Here is a 15,535-nt window from a genome sequence, read left to right as displayed (position 1 = left end):
TGAGCTCCAGAGATGCAGTCGGGAGATGGGAGAAAGTTCTAGAAAGTCAACCATCACTGCAGCCCTCTACCAGTCGGGGCTGTATGGCAGAGTGGCCCGACGGAAGCCTCCCCCAGTGCAAGACACATGAAAGCCCGCATGGAGTTTGCGTCCTTCAAGATGGTGAGCAATAAGATTCTCTGCTCTGATGAGATTAAAAATAGAACTTTTTGGCCTTAATTCTAAGCAGTATGTAGAGAAAACCAGGCACTGCTCATCACCTGTCCAACAGAGTCTCAACAGTGAAGCATGGTGGTAGCAGCATCATGCTGTGGGGGTGTTTTTCAGCTGCAGGGACAGGACAACTGGTTGCAATCAAAGGAAAGTGTAGGCAGCACGGTGGCTGAGTGGCAACACTCATGCCTCACAGCAAGAGGGTTTGGTTCGATCCCCGAGTCGCCCAGGCCTTTCTGTGTGGAGTTTTTCATGTTTCTTCCCGTGTCTGGATGGGTTTCCTCCGGGTACTCCGGTTTCCCCCATCAACCAAAACATGAACACCCTTTGAGACAACTGTTGTTGTGATTTTGGGCGTTACAAAAATAAAATGAATTGAATTGAAAGATGAATGCGGCCAAATACAGGAATATCCTGGATGAAAACCTTTTCCAGAGTGGTCAGGACCTCAGACTGGGCCGAAGGTTCACCTTCTAACAAGATAATGACCCGAAGCACACAGCCAGAGCCCTGACTTAAACCAATTGAGCATCTCTGGAGAGACCTGAAAATGGCTGTCCATCAATGTTCACCATCCAAACTGACTGAACTGGAGAGGATCTGCAAGGAGGAATGGCAAAAGATCACTAAATCCAGGTGTGAAAAGCTTGTTGCATCATTCCCAAAAATGGCTGTACTAAGTCAAAAGGGTGCTTCTACTAAATACTGAGCAAAGGGTCTGAATACTTATGGCCGTGTGATATTTCAGTTTTTCTTTTTTAGTAATTCTGGAAAAAAAATTCAAGAATGTTGTGTTTCTCTGTCAATATTGGGTGCAATAATGAGGAAAAAAATGAACTTAAATTATTTTATCAAATGGCTGCAATATAACAAAGAGTGCAAAATTTAAGGGGATCTTAATACTTTCCGTACCCACTGTATGCAGTGTTGTGTGTTAAAACATTTATGAATGAAAGAAAACACAACTCCATGTTTGTGATGAGGAAACAACATAACAGACCAGAGAATAGTGGAATATGGGCCTTGTAAATAAAATATCGCCATATTGTTATCACAATACAAAACATAGTTACCAAATACTGTATCTTTTTCTCATATTTGGGGGGGCATATATACCATGATATGAAAGGCACAGGCCCACAGTGTGTGGAAAGTGTGTGGTTGAATAAGTTTGAAGACAATGCAGAGCAGTATTTGTATGTGAACAGGTATCAGACAGTGCTGTGGTTCATGGTGTTGAAAAGACTCATAATACAGAAAAATCCACACAATAGATATTTGTTAAAAATCGGTATGGATTTTAAGGAAGAGAGACGCCTGATGGGAGAACACCTGATGGGAGAACGCCTTATGGGAGAGCACCCGTTGGGAGAGTACCCGTTGGGAGAGTACCCGTTGGGAAAGAACGCATGGATTTCTATTGAGAACAGCACACGTCACCTTCAAGAGGAGGGCACAAACATACAGCTGTAAAAGAAAAACAAAAGCAATGGATCTAATGAGACCTTTAAACACAGTCCGTACCCCACAAAGTACAGTACTGTACTGTAATGCATATTACTGTGTGCATATTACCGCATAATTCCTCTGATAAGACCAAGCATGTGCAAGTCCCAGATAATACACATGTGTAGATAAAGCACTCTCCACTATACCCCCTGAAATGTGAGGCAGTGACTTCAATGAAAAACCTTTTGCTCAGTTTGGAAACTCACTTAGATTGTATAGCATTTTACTGAGACGATGTACATTCTAATAGAAAGGTTTTCTAAAGTCTTGATGCACCTGCGCAAACCCACATGATGCCTGCTCCTGTCTTTGCACATTTTGAGCGGTAAAACTGAGTTTGTGCTGGGCCCGGCGGAGGCTTATGGATCCAAAGACGTGGTTGGAGCTAAAAATAGTGCAAGATTAGGATCAATAGCTGCAGCTGGTTCCAACCCCGCTCACACTCAACTGTACAAATGTGCACCGTTATAACGCACGCTCGTACGCATGTACGCGTGCATACAGACACACACACACACTGGCAGATCGTCTCCACTGTACATGGCCGTGGCACAGAGAAGACATACTGCACATAAGCCGCTCACATCGGTCCTGTGCCGGGTTATCATCCTCCGCTCTCCCGTTATGGGACCACGCGCCTAGCAACAGGTCTAGCCACGCGGACAGCTACAGACAGACCGCTCCGGACCAAAGGGACGGATGTGGGCCAGTGCATCTTTATCTAAATAAAACAACAGCAAATGTGAATGTGGCTGTCTTCCGCGCTGTCATGTGCAGCCAATACACTGCGCAGCGCACAGTCTGGACACTGTCGCCAACAGTCTGTGTTTTTACAGGGTTTTTTCTACAACCACCAGCCCATCAGAACACAAATTTCCTGCAGACTGTACACGCAAAGCCCGTGCTTAGTTTCATCAGGTGAGGAGTTTGAGGAGCGGAGAGTGCCCGAGGAGCGTCAGACGGAGGCAAACGGAGCTCCGCCGCGCGTCTCAATATCAACATAAACATGCTCACGGAGGCTTTGGCGCTCGCGGCTCCTCAGACTCCCCACTGCGCTCTGAGCGCTGTGATGAGCCGCTCTGAGACGCTCTGTACAGAGGCACACTGTACCGACACCAGCCTGCAGCGCACGGGCTTTCTACCGCTCCACAACCAGGTACATTTATAATAATTTTAGGCTGCGCCTTACCTTCAGTTCCGCACTCTCCGCCATCTTGTATTTCTGTGCGCAGGCGTGGTTAGCAGTTGTCACGTGACTGGGACAAGCAGAGCGCTGTGTGAACGCGCACAGCATTTGTGAATGCGCAATTTGGCATGAGCCTCTGGAACACGGCGTTACAGTTTTTCAAATTAATACACATGTTTGGGATGTATACATACACACACACTATATATGTGTGTGTGGGGGGGGGGGTTTCTCCACATACTGCTTAGAATTAAGGCCAAAAAGTTCTATTTTGGTCTCATCAGAGCAGAGAATCTTATTGCTCACCATCTTGAAGTCCTTCAGGTGATTTTTAGCAAACTCCATGCGGGCTTTCATGTGTCTTGCACTGAGGGGAGGCTTCCGTCGGGCCACTCTGCCATACAGCCCCGACTGGTAGAGGGCTGCAGTGATGGTTGACTTTCTAGAACTTTCTCCCATCTCCCAACTGAATCTCTGGAGTTCTTCTTTACCTCTCTCAACAAGGCTCTTCTCCCCCGATTGCTCAGTTTGGCCAGGTGGCCGCTCTAGGGAGGGTTCTGGTTGTCCCAAACTTCTTCCATTTCAGGATTATGAAGGCCACTGTGCTCTTAGGAACCTTAAGTAAAGCAGAATTTTTTGTAACATTGGCCAAATCTGTGCCTTGGTACAATTCTGTCTCTGAGCTCTTCAGGCAGTCCCTTTGACCTCATGATTCTCATTTGCTCTGACATGCACTCCGAGCTGTAAGACAGGTATGTAATCAAGTCCAATCAGTATAATCAAACACAGCTGGACTCCAATGAAAGTGTAGAAATATCTCAAGGATGATGAGAAAAAATGGACAGCACCTGAGTTAAATATATCAGGGTCACAGCAAAGGGTCTGAATACTTATGGCCATGTGATGGTTCAGTTTTTCTTTTTTAATAAATCTGCAAAAAGTTCAACAATTTTAGCAAATGGCTGCAATATAACAAAGAGAGTGTGGGGGTCACTGCCCCTAGTGCTCCGATGACCATGGACACTACTGATGCCTTTAACTTCCAGGCCTTCTCCAGCTCTTCGTTGAGCCCCTGATATTTCTCTCTCTCAATCTACACTACATTTGGAGGTGTTTCCCACGTTGACCTTGGGGTCTCCAGTCTGTATTCTGCACAGATGTTTCTGTTCACTATGCCCGCAACTTGGTTATGTTTCTTCATGTATGCTGGACTATCTCAGGGGCCTCTTTGCGCAGCCTACATCTTGGGTCTTGTCTGATGTGGTAGATCTGGGCTTCTATTGCTCTAGTGCACAGGGCCTGTTCCTGTGCAGCCAAGATGAGTGCCTCTGTACTGTCCTTCAGACTCGCTCTCTCAAGCCATTGGTAGGATTTCTTGATATATATCAGCCACATCAGTTACGTTGTGGAGGTACATCCCATCCAGACCATCATCCTCTGCAATCCACTGTCCACTGTAAGACTATGAGACATTCGCTGAGCACGTCATCTGTTGGGGCCTTTTACTTGATGTACTTATATATATATATATATATATATATATATATATATGACCACAACATTCTCCATCTTGAGCCTGTGTACCAGCCCATTGTGCACAGACAGCCTGTGGTGTCCCGTGTGGTGAAGAAGTGGACTGCTGAGAGTGAGGATTCTCTGAGACTGCTTTGACACCACAGTGTGGACAGAGCTCTGTGACCCACATGGAGAGGACATCAGTGACTGATTGCATCACGGACTACATAAACGTCTGTTTTGAAAACATCATTCCCTCCCAGACGGTGCGGTGTTTTCCAAACAACAAGCCGTGGATTAACCCTGACATAAAAGCTCTGCTGAAGGAGAAGAAGAGAGTTTTTAGGTCAGGGACCAAGAGGAGCTGAAGGCTGTACAGAAGAAGCTGAGGAGAAGAACATCCAGGGGGTGTGGAGAAGTCTAAAGACTATCTCAGGCTTCAAAGCACCTCCTGCCCAGACGGTGAGGGACCTGCTGTGGGTGAATGACCTCAATTCTCACTTCCTGAGATTTGATCAATCACCCACCCCTCCCCCCACCCAGCTGCCTGCTCTCCCCTCCTCGGCTGGACAATGGGGACCTCCTGCACCTCTTCACACCTCTGCCTCTGCTCTTCAGCCCACCAACACACATGGACTCACCCATCCCCCCAGCCTGCCACTGTCCTTTTCTACAGCCCAGGTGAGACTGGAGCTCAAGAAGATCAGACCCAGGAAGGCAGCAGGACCAGACGGCATCAGCTCCAGGCTCCTTAAGTCCTATGCAGATGAACTGTGCGGAGTTATGGAGCATGTCTTCAACATGAGCCTAAAGCTGAGGGTGGTACCACAATTCTGGAAGACCTCCTGCGTGGTACCGGTGCCCAAGATGCCACAGGCCAAGTAGCTTAGCAGCTTCAGGCCAGTGGCTCTAACATCTCACCTGATGAAGACACTGGAGAGACTGGTCCTTGGCCACCTCCGCTCCACCGTGAGCTCAGCGATGGACCCGCTGCAGTTTGCATACTGGCCTGGCATCGGAGTGGAGGATGCCGTCATCTACCTGCAGCTCACTGTCTCACCTGGAGAACCCCGGCAGCACTGTGAGGATTCTCTTCTTTGACTTCTCCAGTCTTCTCAACACCATCCAGACACTGCTCCTGAGGGACAAGCTGGAGTCTGCCGGGGTGGACTGTGACCTGGCAGACAGGATCCTGGACTATCTCACAAACCGGCCCCAGTTTGTGAGAGCCAAGAACTGCGTGTCTGATCTCATGACTTGTAGTGTGGGGGCACCACAGGGCACTGTCCTCGTGCCCTTTCTTTTCACCCTTTACACTGCAGACTTCAGACACAACACGGACAGCTGCGTCCTGCAGAAGTTCTCTGATGACTTTGGCATCATTGGCCTCATCAAGGATGATGACGATGTGGAGTACAGAGGACTAATACAGGACTTTGTGGACTGGTGTCAGCAGAACCACCTCATCATCAATGCAGGGAAGACCAAGGAGATGGTGGTGGACTTCCGCAGACGCCACTCTACTGCCCCCTCAGTGAACATCCAGGGAAGGGACATTGAGAGAGTGGACTCATACAAGTACCTGAGTGTTCGTCTGAACAACAAACTGGACTGGACTCACAACACAGATGCACTGTACAGGAAGGGCCAGGGCAGGCTCTGAGGAGACTCAGGTCTTTTGGAGTGAGAGGGCCACTCCTGAACAGTGTTGGGAATAACGGAGTTACATTATAACGGCGTTACTAACTGCATTACTTTTTCACTAACGGAGTAATCTAACTAATTACTTTTCCCAGCGTCCTAACGCCGTTACTGACTATAAAATGTGGCGCGTTACTTTTAATTCAGTTCACTCTTCTCTTCATCAGAGTCTCTCAGCCGAGGAGCTGCAACGCGGCTCGGGGTGAGATAAAAGGCTTGTTTGAGATGAGGTGGGTGCAGATACTATCGCCGTCGATCGGTGCACGGTGCATGCCGGTTAGTTTTGTGTCCAAGATGCCACCAACTTGCGCTGACATAACTTGTGCGCCGGTAACGGGAAGTTTTTGAGCAAGGCAAGCGCAGCAGCTCTCCACCGCCAGCGGCCACCTGCATGGACTACAAACGCTTAATGCATGATGGGAAATTATGTCCTGTCCACACGTGCATCGACAGCTGATTGGATGGATAGATAGATAAATAAAGGAATAGATACGTGAATCCACGTGTTAAAGAGTTGGATAAAGTTCAGTTTATGTTGAAATGAGAGTGATTAATATTTGAATACTGTGTGGCCAGAAAAGCTTAAAGGTTTTGTCTTATTTTACATGGTTTACATTTGAATGCCTTAGTTTTGCAATACATTGCAATGATTTTTTTCAGTATTATAATGAAGAAAATATTTGAAGTACAGTTGTCTGAAATTGCGTGACATGTTGATTTATTTGCACTTCAAATAACATTTTTTATATTTTTTATTTTATTTTTGATACATTCTATAATTTACTTGTAAACAAATACAATATAGTGGCAATCCGTTAAAGTGAAATAAATGTTAAAGGTTCACATCTGTTTTTATTGTTTTAACATAATAAGTAACGGCATAGTTACTTTGCCTAGTAACTAGTTACTTCTCCCAAAAAGTAACTGAGTTACTAACTCAGTTACTTTTTGGGAGAAGTATGACAGAGAGGGAGAGGAAGAAGCTGGACAAAGTCATTGTTACGGACTAGTCCTATTCCTTGGCCTTGCCTCCCATTTCCCCAGATCCACACACCGGCTGAGCCGCACCTGGAGCAACTCAGCAATCAGCGTTGGATATAAAAACCCGGAGCTGCGCACTCCACCAGAATCAGAATCAGAAGACTTTTATTGCCATAGTCTGTGAACACAGTTCACAAACTAGGAACTTGCTTCGGTGAAAAAGTGCAACATAAACACACTGAATAAATACAAATACAAATAAGGGCAGCGACCAGCGAGTCCTCCGCTGCAGCATTTTTCAGTGAACTATTTGTAGTTTATTTTTGTATTATCTAGTTTTACTTTGTACATCTTTTTTGAGTACTTTTGTAATAATAAATTTGCTTTAAGACCGTTTGACCCGTCTCCACGCTCTCACTCTCCTTCTACGCCCGGCTTTTTAACATCAACTCGTTGCGTGCCACCACCCCTGGACCAACTGGCACGTAACAGATTGGGGGCTCGTCCGGGATGGTATGTGGAGCAGTTTTGGGATTGTGTGTGATTGTGGTTGTGTGTGCGCTCTGGTGGTGTTTTGGGTGACTCTGTTTGCATATAGCCTGCACATTTAATTTATGCATTTATCCCAGATTAGACTAGGGGGTGTTCAGCTTGGTTAATTTATTTTAGCCATTCCATCGAGCACCCATTTTTTGTTTTAGTTTATTATTTTCGGGGTGAATCCTGGGCGGAGTGGATTCTCCGTTGGGGGCTTCACAGTGGCCTCGAGCTCAGCAAACCCCATAAGATATACTGGGTTTAGTTTTATGGAATAGGTATCTGGGATTTATTTTTGTCGTGTGCAAGTGTGGCTATTGTGAGTGGTGCGCCCTAACCCCTCTTTTATTCCGTGGTGGACGGTGTTTGTGGAGCGTGTGTGAGTGCGCGCGCGCAGGTGACTCCTTCGGGTGCGCGGAGCGGCTCAATTGGGAACAGGTGTAGCTCAGCTGTGAGTGTGATCAGCTGTGATCCGGAGCAACAGTGAGCTTCGTTGAGCAATGGCTACCTTTGATTTGAAAGCGTTTGTGGCTAACCCGACGCTGGACGTGTTAAACTCTTGTAGAAAATGCGATTTGATTGACATCGCCAAGCATTATGATATTCCCGTCTCTGTTGGTTCGCGTGTGGGAGAGTTGAGGGAGACTGTACTGGCTGTTTTAGTTGGTAATGAGTTTTTAGTCTTACCTAGCTCTGGCGAATTTGTTGGCGGGGAAGAGACCGCGGGTGATGCAGTGGAGTCCCCGGTGCGTCTTGGTTTGGAGGGGGCCTTGACACCGCCGCCGCAGGAAGCCTCTCCAAATGTGTTTGAGAAAAAGGAAAAGTTGTGTACTTCATCTGGAGGATCGAGTACAGAATCCTCCCCTAGAGATGCCCGTGTCAATGTCCGTATTGCACGTCTCAAAAGTGAGAAGCAAGAAAAAGAGCGGGAGTTTCAGCTCAGACGTGAAATTGAGCTGAAGCGAATCGAGTTGGAAGCTGCCACCGCTAGGGAGGTGGAGATGAAAAAGTTAGAAGCCGAATCTGCTTTTAAAATGCGGCAATTAGAGTTGCAGGCGCGGGGTTCTGTTGTGGGGCAGGACGCTGTGGTCAGTCCGTGCGATGCGTTTGACGTAAACAAAAACATCCAACTTGTCCCGGTTTTCCGTGACAGCAAGGTAGAATCCTACTTTGGGGCTTTCGAGCGCATTGCATCCGCGTTAAGGTACGTTCACACCGGTGCGTCAGGTGCGTCGCGTTCACATGTAAAGTCGATGGTGGACGCGCGTCTTGACCACGCTGCGTTTAACACGCGCGTCCACCATTGGCTTTACATGTGAACGCGACGCACCTGACACACCGGTGTGAACGTACCATTACACTGGCCGAGAGATGTATGGTCTATTTTGCTGCAATGTAAATTAGGCGGAAAAGCTTTAGAAGCCTGTGCGTCATTATCTATTTCTGACTGTTTAAGTTATGACAAACTAAAAAGTGCAATTTTGCATGCTTATGAGCTTGTGCCCGAAGCCTACCTACAACGTTTTAGGGGGCTTAGAAAATCATTTGGTCAAAGTTTTGCGGATTTTGCTCGCGAAAAGAGCTTGTTATTTGATCGATGGTGCTCTGCAAGTAAAGTCAGCACGTTTGTGTCTTTGCGTGAGCTGTTTTTGATTGAAGATTTGAAAAACTGTCTTCCCGAGCGTATTATCATTTATTTAAATGAACAAAAAGTAACTACGCTCCAGCAAGCCGCGATCTGCGCTGATGAGTTTGCGCTTACGCATAAAGCTGCTTTTACGCGTGAGTCCGTTCCAAAACTAAATGAGAAATCTGGTGATTCGAACTTCCAAAACGATGCCAAAACAATGTTTTTATTGCCACAAATTTGGTCATCTTGTAGCTGAATGTGACGCTCTAAAGCGAAAACAACCCATGTCAAAACCAAAAGGAGTTGGTCTTATTCAAACTGTCCCTGCTGTCCCTCCTGTTAGCTCTACTTGTTCATCCTCGGTTATGCCAGACGAGTGTTTCAAGCCTTTTATTTTTAAGGCTTTTGTTTCAGTCCCAGGTGAGGCTAAGCGGCCAGTTATCGTACTGCGTGATACGGGTGACTCCCAGTCCTTTCTTCTCTCTGGTGTGTTGCCTCTAGGTCCAAAAACTGACTGTCACTCGAGCACTGTTGTGAAGGGTATTGGATTAAGCTATGTCCCAGCTCCATTGCATAATGTTCGAATTGAGTCGAAGTTGGCTACTGGGGTGTTTCCTGTGGCTGTTCGCGACCAATTTCCTATTGAGGGGGTAGATTTTATCATGGGGAGGGGGAAAAGTGCATCCTTCTCCCGCAGTTGTTAGTCAGTCAGGATGAGTTGTCTCGCCAACATCCTGAAGTGTTCTCTGTGAGTGTTTTGACTCGGGCTCAGTCTAAAAAGTTGTCTCAGGGTAGTGATGTGGATTTGTGTGACTCTATGCTTGCTCCTGTTCTTTATGAGGACAGTGCGCCCTCTTCTGGCCAAGATCAGAGTGATTTGAAGGTCAAAGTTAAGACTGGGGAGACTCAGTCAGTCTCTTCTGTGTCTCCACCACTAACTTGTGACGCTCTCATTAAAACACAAAAGTCTGATGCCACTTTAACCAAGTGTTTTTCTGCCTTAGAGAATCCAGATGACAACAATCAGTTCTTCATTGACAAGGGAGTGTTGATGCGCAAGTGGGTTCCAAGGGCAGGTAACAACCCTGACTCAAATGATTGGTGCACAATTTTTCAAATTGTAACTCAAATGTTACAGACAGCATGTGTTATCCCTGGCTCATGAACATTTGTGGTCTGGTCATCTTGGTGTCACCAAAACCTATAATCGTGTCTTGCAGCACTTCTTTTGGCCTGGTCTGAAAACTGACGTGGTTAGTTTTTGTAAGACCTGTAGTATCTGCCAGACTGTGGGCAAGCCAAACCAGGTTGTACCACCGGCCCCTCTGCCTGCTGTCGGTGAGCGATTTGATCATGTCATCATTGATTGTGTCAGCCCTCTCCCCAAAACAAGGTCTGGTAACCAGTTTTTGTTAACCATCATGTGTGTCACTACTCATGTCCCTGAGGCAATTCCTCTTCGAAAAATAACAGCCCCTTCCATGATTAAAGCCCTTACTAAGTTTTTTACCACGTTTGGCCTTCTTAGGGTTGTGCACACAGACAAAGGAACTAATTTCCTGTCTAGAACTTTTACAGAGACCTTGCAGTCATGTGGTATGATCCATTCTGTGTCCAGTGCCTATCACCCAGAGTCTCAGGGTGCATTGGAAAGATGGCACCAGACTCTTAAGTCAATGTTGAGCAAGGATTGGGATGAAGGTGTTCCTTTTATGCTCTTTGCTATAAGAGATGCCACTCAAGAGTCTCTAGGTTTTAGCCCGGTTGAACTTGTGTTTGGTCACAGTATCCGTGGTCCACTAAAAGTGTTAAAAGAGAAGTTGTTGACTGTATCAGTGTCCATAGGGAATGTGTCAGATTTTGTTGCTAAATGCAGGGAACGATTACAGAAGGCCACCAAGTTGGCTAAGGAAGCTTTTTCTTTGTCACAGGCAAATATGAAGACCCGTTTTGACAAAAAGGCTGTGGCACATCACTTCAACCCCAGTGTTGCTTCCTAATTCTGGCCCTGCTCTTTCAGCCAGCTTTGTCGGCCCCTATGTTGTTGAGAAGAAACTGTCAGACACAAATTACCTTATTCTTACCCCTAAGAGGAGGAGGAAAACCCGATCGTGTCATGTTAATATGCTCAAGCTTTTCCATGCAAGGGAAGAGAAGCCAGCTCAGTCCCTGTTAGCTGTGCCTTGTGTATCACCTGGGTATCTTGACATGTTGGGAGAGGAGGATTTCGAAGAGCCTAGTGTTGCCCATCAGTGTGGTCGTTTGTCTAACTCTGAGTTTATGTCCAGTTTAGGCGCCAATCTGTCATACCTCAGGGAAGACCAATGTCATGACATCTTGGTTTTATTGGAGTCCTATCCCTCATTGTTTGGTGACACCCCTTCTTGCACTAATGTACTTGAACATGACATTGATGTAGGGTCTGCTGCTCCTATTAAACAACATGCATATCGCTGTCCATTGACAAAGCGTGAGGCCATCAAAAAAGAGGTTGACTACCTGCTAGAAAATGGCCTGGCCAAACCCAGTTACAGTCCCTGGAGTTCTCCCTGTCTCCTTGCTCCCAAGTCAGATGGCACTTCTCAGTTTTGCAGATTTCAGGAAAGTGAATGCTGTCACTGTACCTGATTCATTTCCTCTGTCACGAATGGAGGACTGCATTGACAATATTGGCCCTGCGGTGCACATCACTAAGCTAGATCTGTTGAAAGGCTACTGGCAGGTCCCTTTAACACCCAAAGCGTCTAATATATCTGCCTTTGTGACACCTGACCACTTTATGCAGTATACTGTAATGGCCTTTGGCATGAGAAATGCTCCTGCCACATTCCAACGCCTTATGCACATAGTACTTGGTGATGTCCGTAATTGTAATGTTTACTTGGATGATATTGTCATTTACTCAGACACCTGGTCAAAACATCTTTGCACTTTACGTGACACTCAACTTGGCCAAATGTGACTTTGGTAGGGCCACCGTAACTTACCTTGGTAAGGTAGTGGGTCATGGACAGGTATGTCCTGTAAATGCAAAAGTTGAGGCTGTGCTCAGCTACCCTACTCCTACTACCCGCAGAGAGTTGTGCCGTTTTTTGGGGTTAGTTGGCCATTACCGGTGTTTCTGTAAAAACTTTTCAGTGCTAGTTGCTCCCCTCACTGCCCTTTGTAGTCCTTCTGTGCCTTTAATTTGGACACCAGCATGTGAAAGTGCTTTCCAAGCAGCCAAGTCACTCCTTTGTAGTGCTCCGGTCCTCTCTGCTCCAGATTATACAAAACCTTTCTGTTTAGAGGTGGATGCCAGTGCCACAGGAGCTGGTGCCGTGTTGGTGCAGGATGACAAGGCTGGAGTCCCCCATCCTCCATCTCCTATTTTTCCACCAAGTTCAAAAAGCATCAGCTCAACTATTCCACCATTGAAAAGGAGACTCTAGCCATGCTCTTAGCCCTCCAACACTTCAATGTTTATGTCAGATCCACTAATATTCCAGTCTCTGTGTCCACAGACCACAACCCTCTCTTGTTTCTAGCGCAGATGTACAACCAGAACCAGTCGCTGATGCGGTGGGCACTGCTGGCCCAAGGCTACAACCATCTGGCACAAGAAGGGACAAGACAATGTTGTGGCTGATGCCTTTTCGCGAGACTGCGGACCACCATCACCACTTGGCCACAATACAGATGTTCACATCAAAAGGATATAGGTGCCCATCACCACTTGTGTTCGACTACTTGAAATGTTGAGTGTGTGTTCAAGGATTCCCATCACCACCAGGGGGTGTGGTGATGGAGACCTATATCCTTCTAGAAAGAGAAAAAAAAAATCTGGGTTTTTGATCATGGGGGTGTAGTCTGTTTTTATGGGGGGAGGTGTTACGGACTAGTCCTTTCTTTGGCCTTGCCTCCCATTTTCCCAGATCCACCCACCAGCTGAGCCGCACCTGGAGCAACTCGGCAATCAGCGTTGGATATAAAAACCCCGAGCTGCGCACTCCACCAGCGACCAGTGGGTCCTCCGCTAACTATTGGTAGTTTATTTTTGTATTATCTAGTTTTACTTTGTACATATTTTTTGAGCACTTTTGTAATAATAAATTTACGACCATTTGACCCGTCTCCACGCTCTCACTCTTGTTCTACGCCCGGCTTTTTAACATCAACTCGTTGCGTGCCACCACCCCTGGACCAACTGGCACGTAACAGTCATCAAGAAGTCCAGCTCCGTCCTGGGCTGTTCTCTGGACTCAGTGCAGGAGGTGGGGGACAGGAGAGTCCTGGGTCAGGTCATTTCTATGCTGGGCCATGAGTCTCACCCCCAGCAGGATGCTGTGTCTGCCCTGGAGAACAGCTTCAGTGACAGACTGATTCACCCTCGCTGTGTGAAGGAGAGGTTTCGCAGGTCTTTCCTTCCTGCTGCTGTCAGACTGTACAATGAACACTGTTAACACTGAACATGTGTCATTCAGCTATACTCATGTGCAATACTCAAGTCACTTTATGGAGATGTTATATTACAGTCTATTTTTAGTTTATTTTTAAGTATATTTTTTAAATTATTTTAAGCTATTTATCTATTATCTTGTTTTATTGCATGTACCATTTTCCTTCTGTTCTTTAACTGTGCGGTGCAATACTGGAATTTCCCCACTGTGGGACTAATAAAGGCATATCTTATCTTTTTTTATATATATAACATGTTTGCTTTGTTTTTCTTTCCATTCCAAGACGTAAACGTTTTGGAGACTTTATCACATTGTTCACTGTACGTCGGCACTTGTTGTGGTTGCCACTAGATGGTGCCATTTGATTTCAGATGACTCTCCAGACGGTCATCCTGGCTCCTCATCACGGAACATCACTCCTGCCACTCCTGTTTGACTGTATGTATGATTTGGGTGTTTCATTTGAAGACTTTGTTTCATCACCTTGTAGGTAACTTATACGTGCCACAGAGCAGCTCTGAAGAGTAGTTCCTTCAACCCTTTGCTCATTTAGATGGACTCTCACTGCTCATACGATCTGTTCATAGGTTTCAGCTTCCTGATTATGCGTAGAGGGGGGTAGTACTCAGTTACATTTACTCACTTACATTTATCTGAGTAACTTTGTAAAGAAACTTTTCAAGAGTACTTTTCAACCAGAATGCTTTTACTTCTATGTGAGTAATATTTTTATTGAAGTAACAGTACTCTTACTTGAGTAAAAGTTGTGCTTCCTCTTCCCACTGTGAGTAAGTCTACAAGTGACTTATGAAATTATATGAAATGATCTGAACATCTGTGTTTCTTGTAGCTCCTTCATATATGATTTAGTTGTTCTCATTTTTGTGTCTGTTTGAAAATACCAGATTTTGTGCTTTATTAAATGTTTAGCCCTTCACATTAAAGTCAAAGTATAAATCAAATGTCCTGACAGTTACTCTTTAAGTTACTCTTATTTGAGTAATGGCTTTCCAAAATACAATTTTTAACCCCTACTTGAGTTATTTCTTGGACCACTGCTTTGTACTTCTACTTGAGTAATATTATTTTGTAGTAATGTTATTCTTACTTGAGTGCACTTTTTAGGAAATTTTACTATTCGAAAGGTAGAGTATTTAGATTTGAATTCTTAATAGATATTTTCATCATTGTAGGGCCAATGGACAAGAAATTATACAAGAAACATTTGAGTGAAGACTTCATTTTGCACATGTGTTTGCAAATTGTTGTATAGGCTTTTTCTTTGCTTTTGTTCATTTTTCAATCCTATCCTAAAACAAGTGTGTTCAGTTGGTAGAGAGTTTGTCCACTGATCCAAATGTTGCCAGTTCAAATCCTGCTCACAACATAAAATTAGTTAATGATTGACTGAGATTCAGGAGCATGACCACGCCTCAACCTCCTTTTCAACCTCCTCTCAACCTCTTCTCCAGTGAACCACAGCTTACCTCAGCCACACCTATAGTTACCCAGAGGCCCTATTTATACAAGCCTATCCCGATAACATCCTATCCTGTGCCTCTTGTTCATCTTTTAGCCCAAAGATGTCACCATCTACAGAGAGGGGGGTGGGGGGTCCTGAATCGGCTGGGCTGACCCCTGAGACAGAACCCCCATCCTGATTCTCTACCCAGCCTCCACATCGATTCATATCAATCAATCATCAATATCATCAATAAATATCTTTATTATATATCATTGTTGTGCCATGGTCCTTGCTAATGAAACGTTGGTTGGTAATCATTGGTTGAGTGGTCTGATCCACTGATCCACAGGTTGGATATG

General features: G+C 45.6%; 1 protein-coding gene across 1 annotated transcript in view; it reads right to left on the bottom strand.

Moving 5' to 3' along the window:
• Window positions 1-2,946, bottom strand: part of pias1a (protein inhibitor of activated STAT, 1a) — a 156,693-nt gene extending 153,747 nt beyond the window's left edge. The window contains exon 1 of the mRNA XM_055231266.1: window positions 2,912-2,946. Coding sequence (XP_055087241.1) covers window positions 2,912-2,935 — 24 coding nt within the window. The 5' untranslated portion in view covers window positions 2,936-2,946. The remainder of the gene's footprint in view (window positions 1-2,911) is intronic.
• Between the last annotated feature and the right edge of the window lie 12,589 nt (window positions 2,947-15,535).

Source organism: Periophthalmus magnuspinnatus, chromosome 3 (assembly GCF_009829125.3).
Source record: "Periophthalmus magnuspinnatus isolate fPerMag1 chromosome 3, fPerMag1.2.pri, whole genome shotgun sequence".
In the NCBI taxonomy this organism is placed as follows: Eukaryota; Metazoa; Chordata; class Actinopteri; order Gobiiformes; family Gobiidae; genus Periophthalmus; species Periophthalmus magnuspinnatus.
Note: the sequence above shows the minus strand (reverse complement) of the source record. Positions and strands in the feature narration are given on the sequence as shown.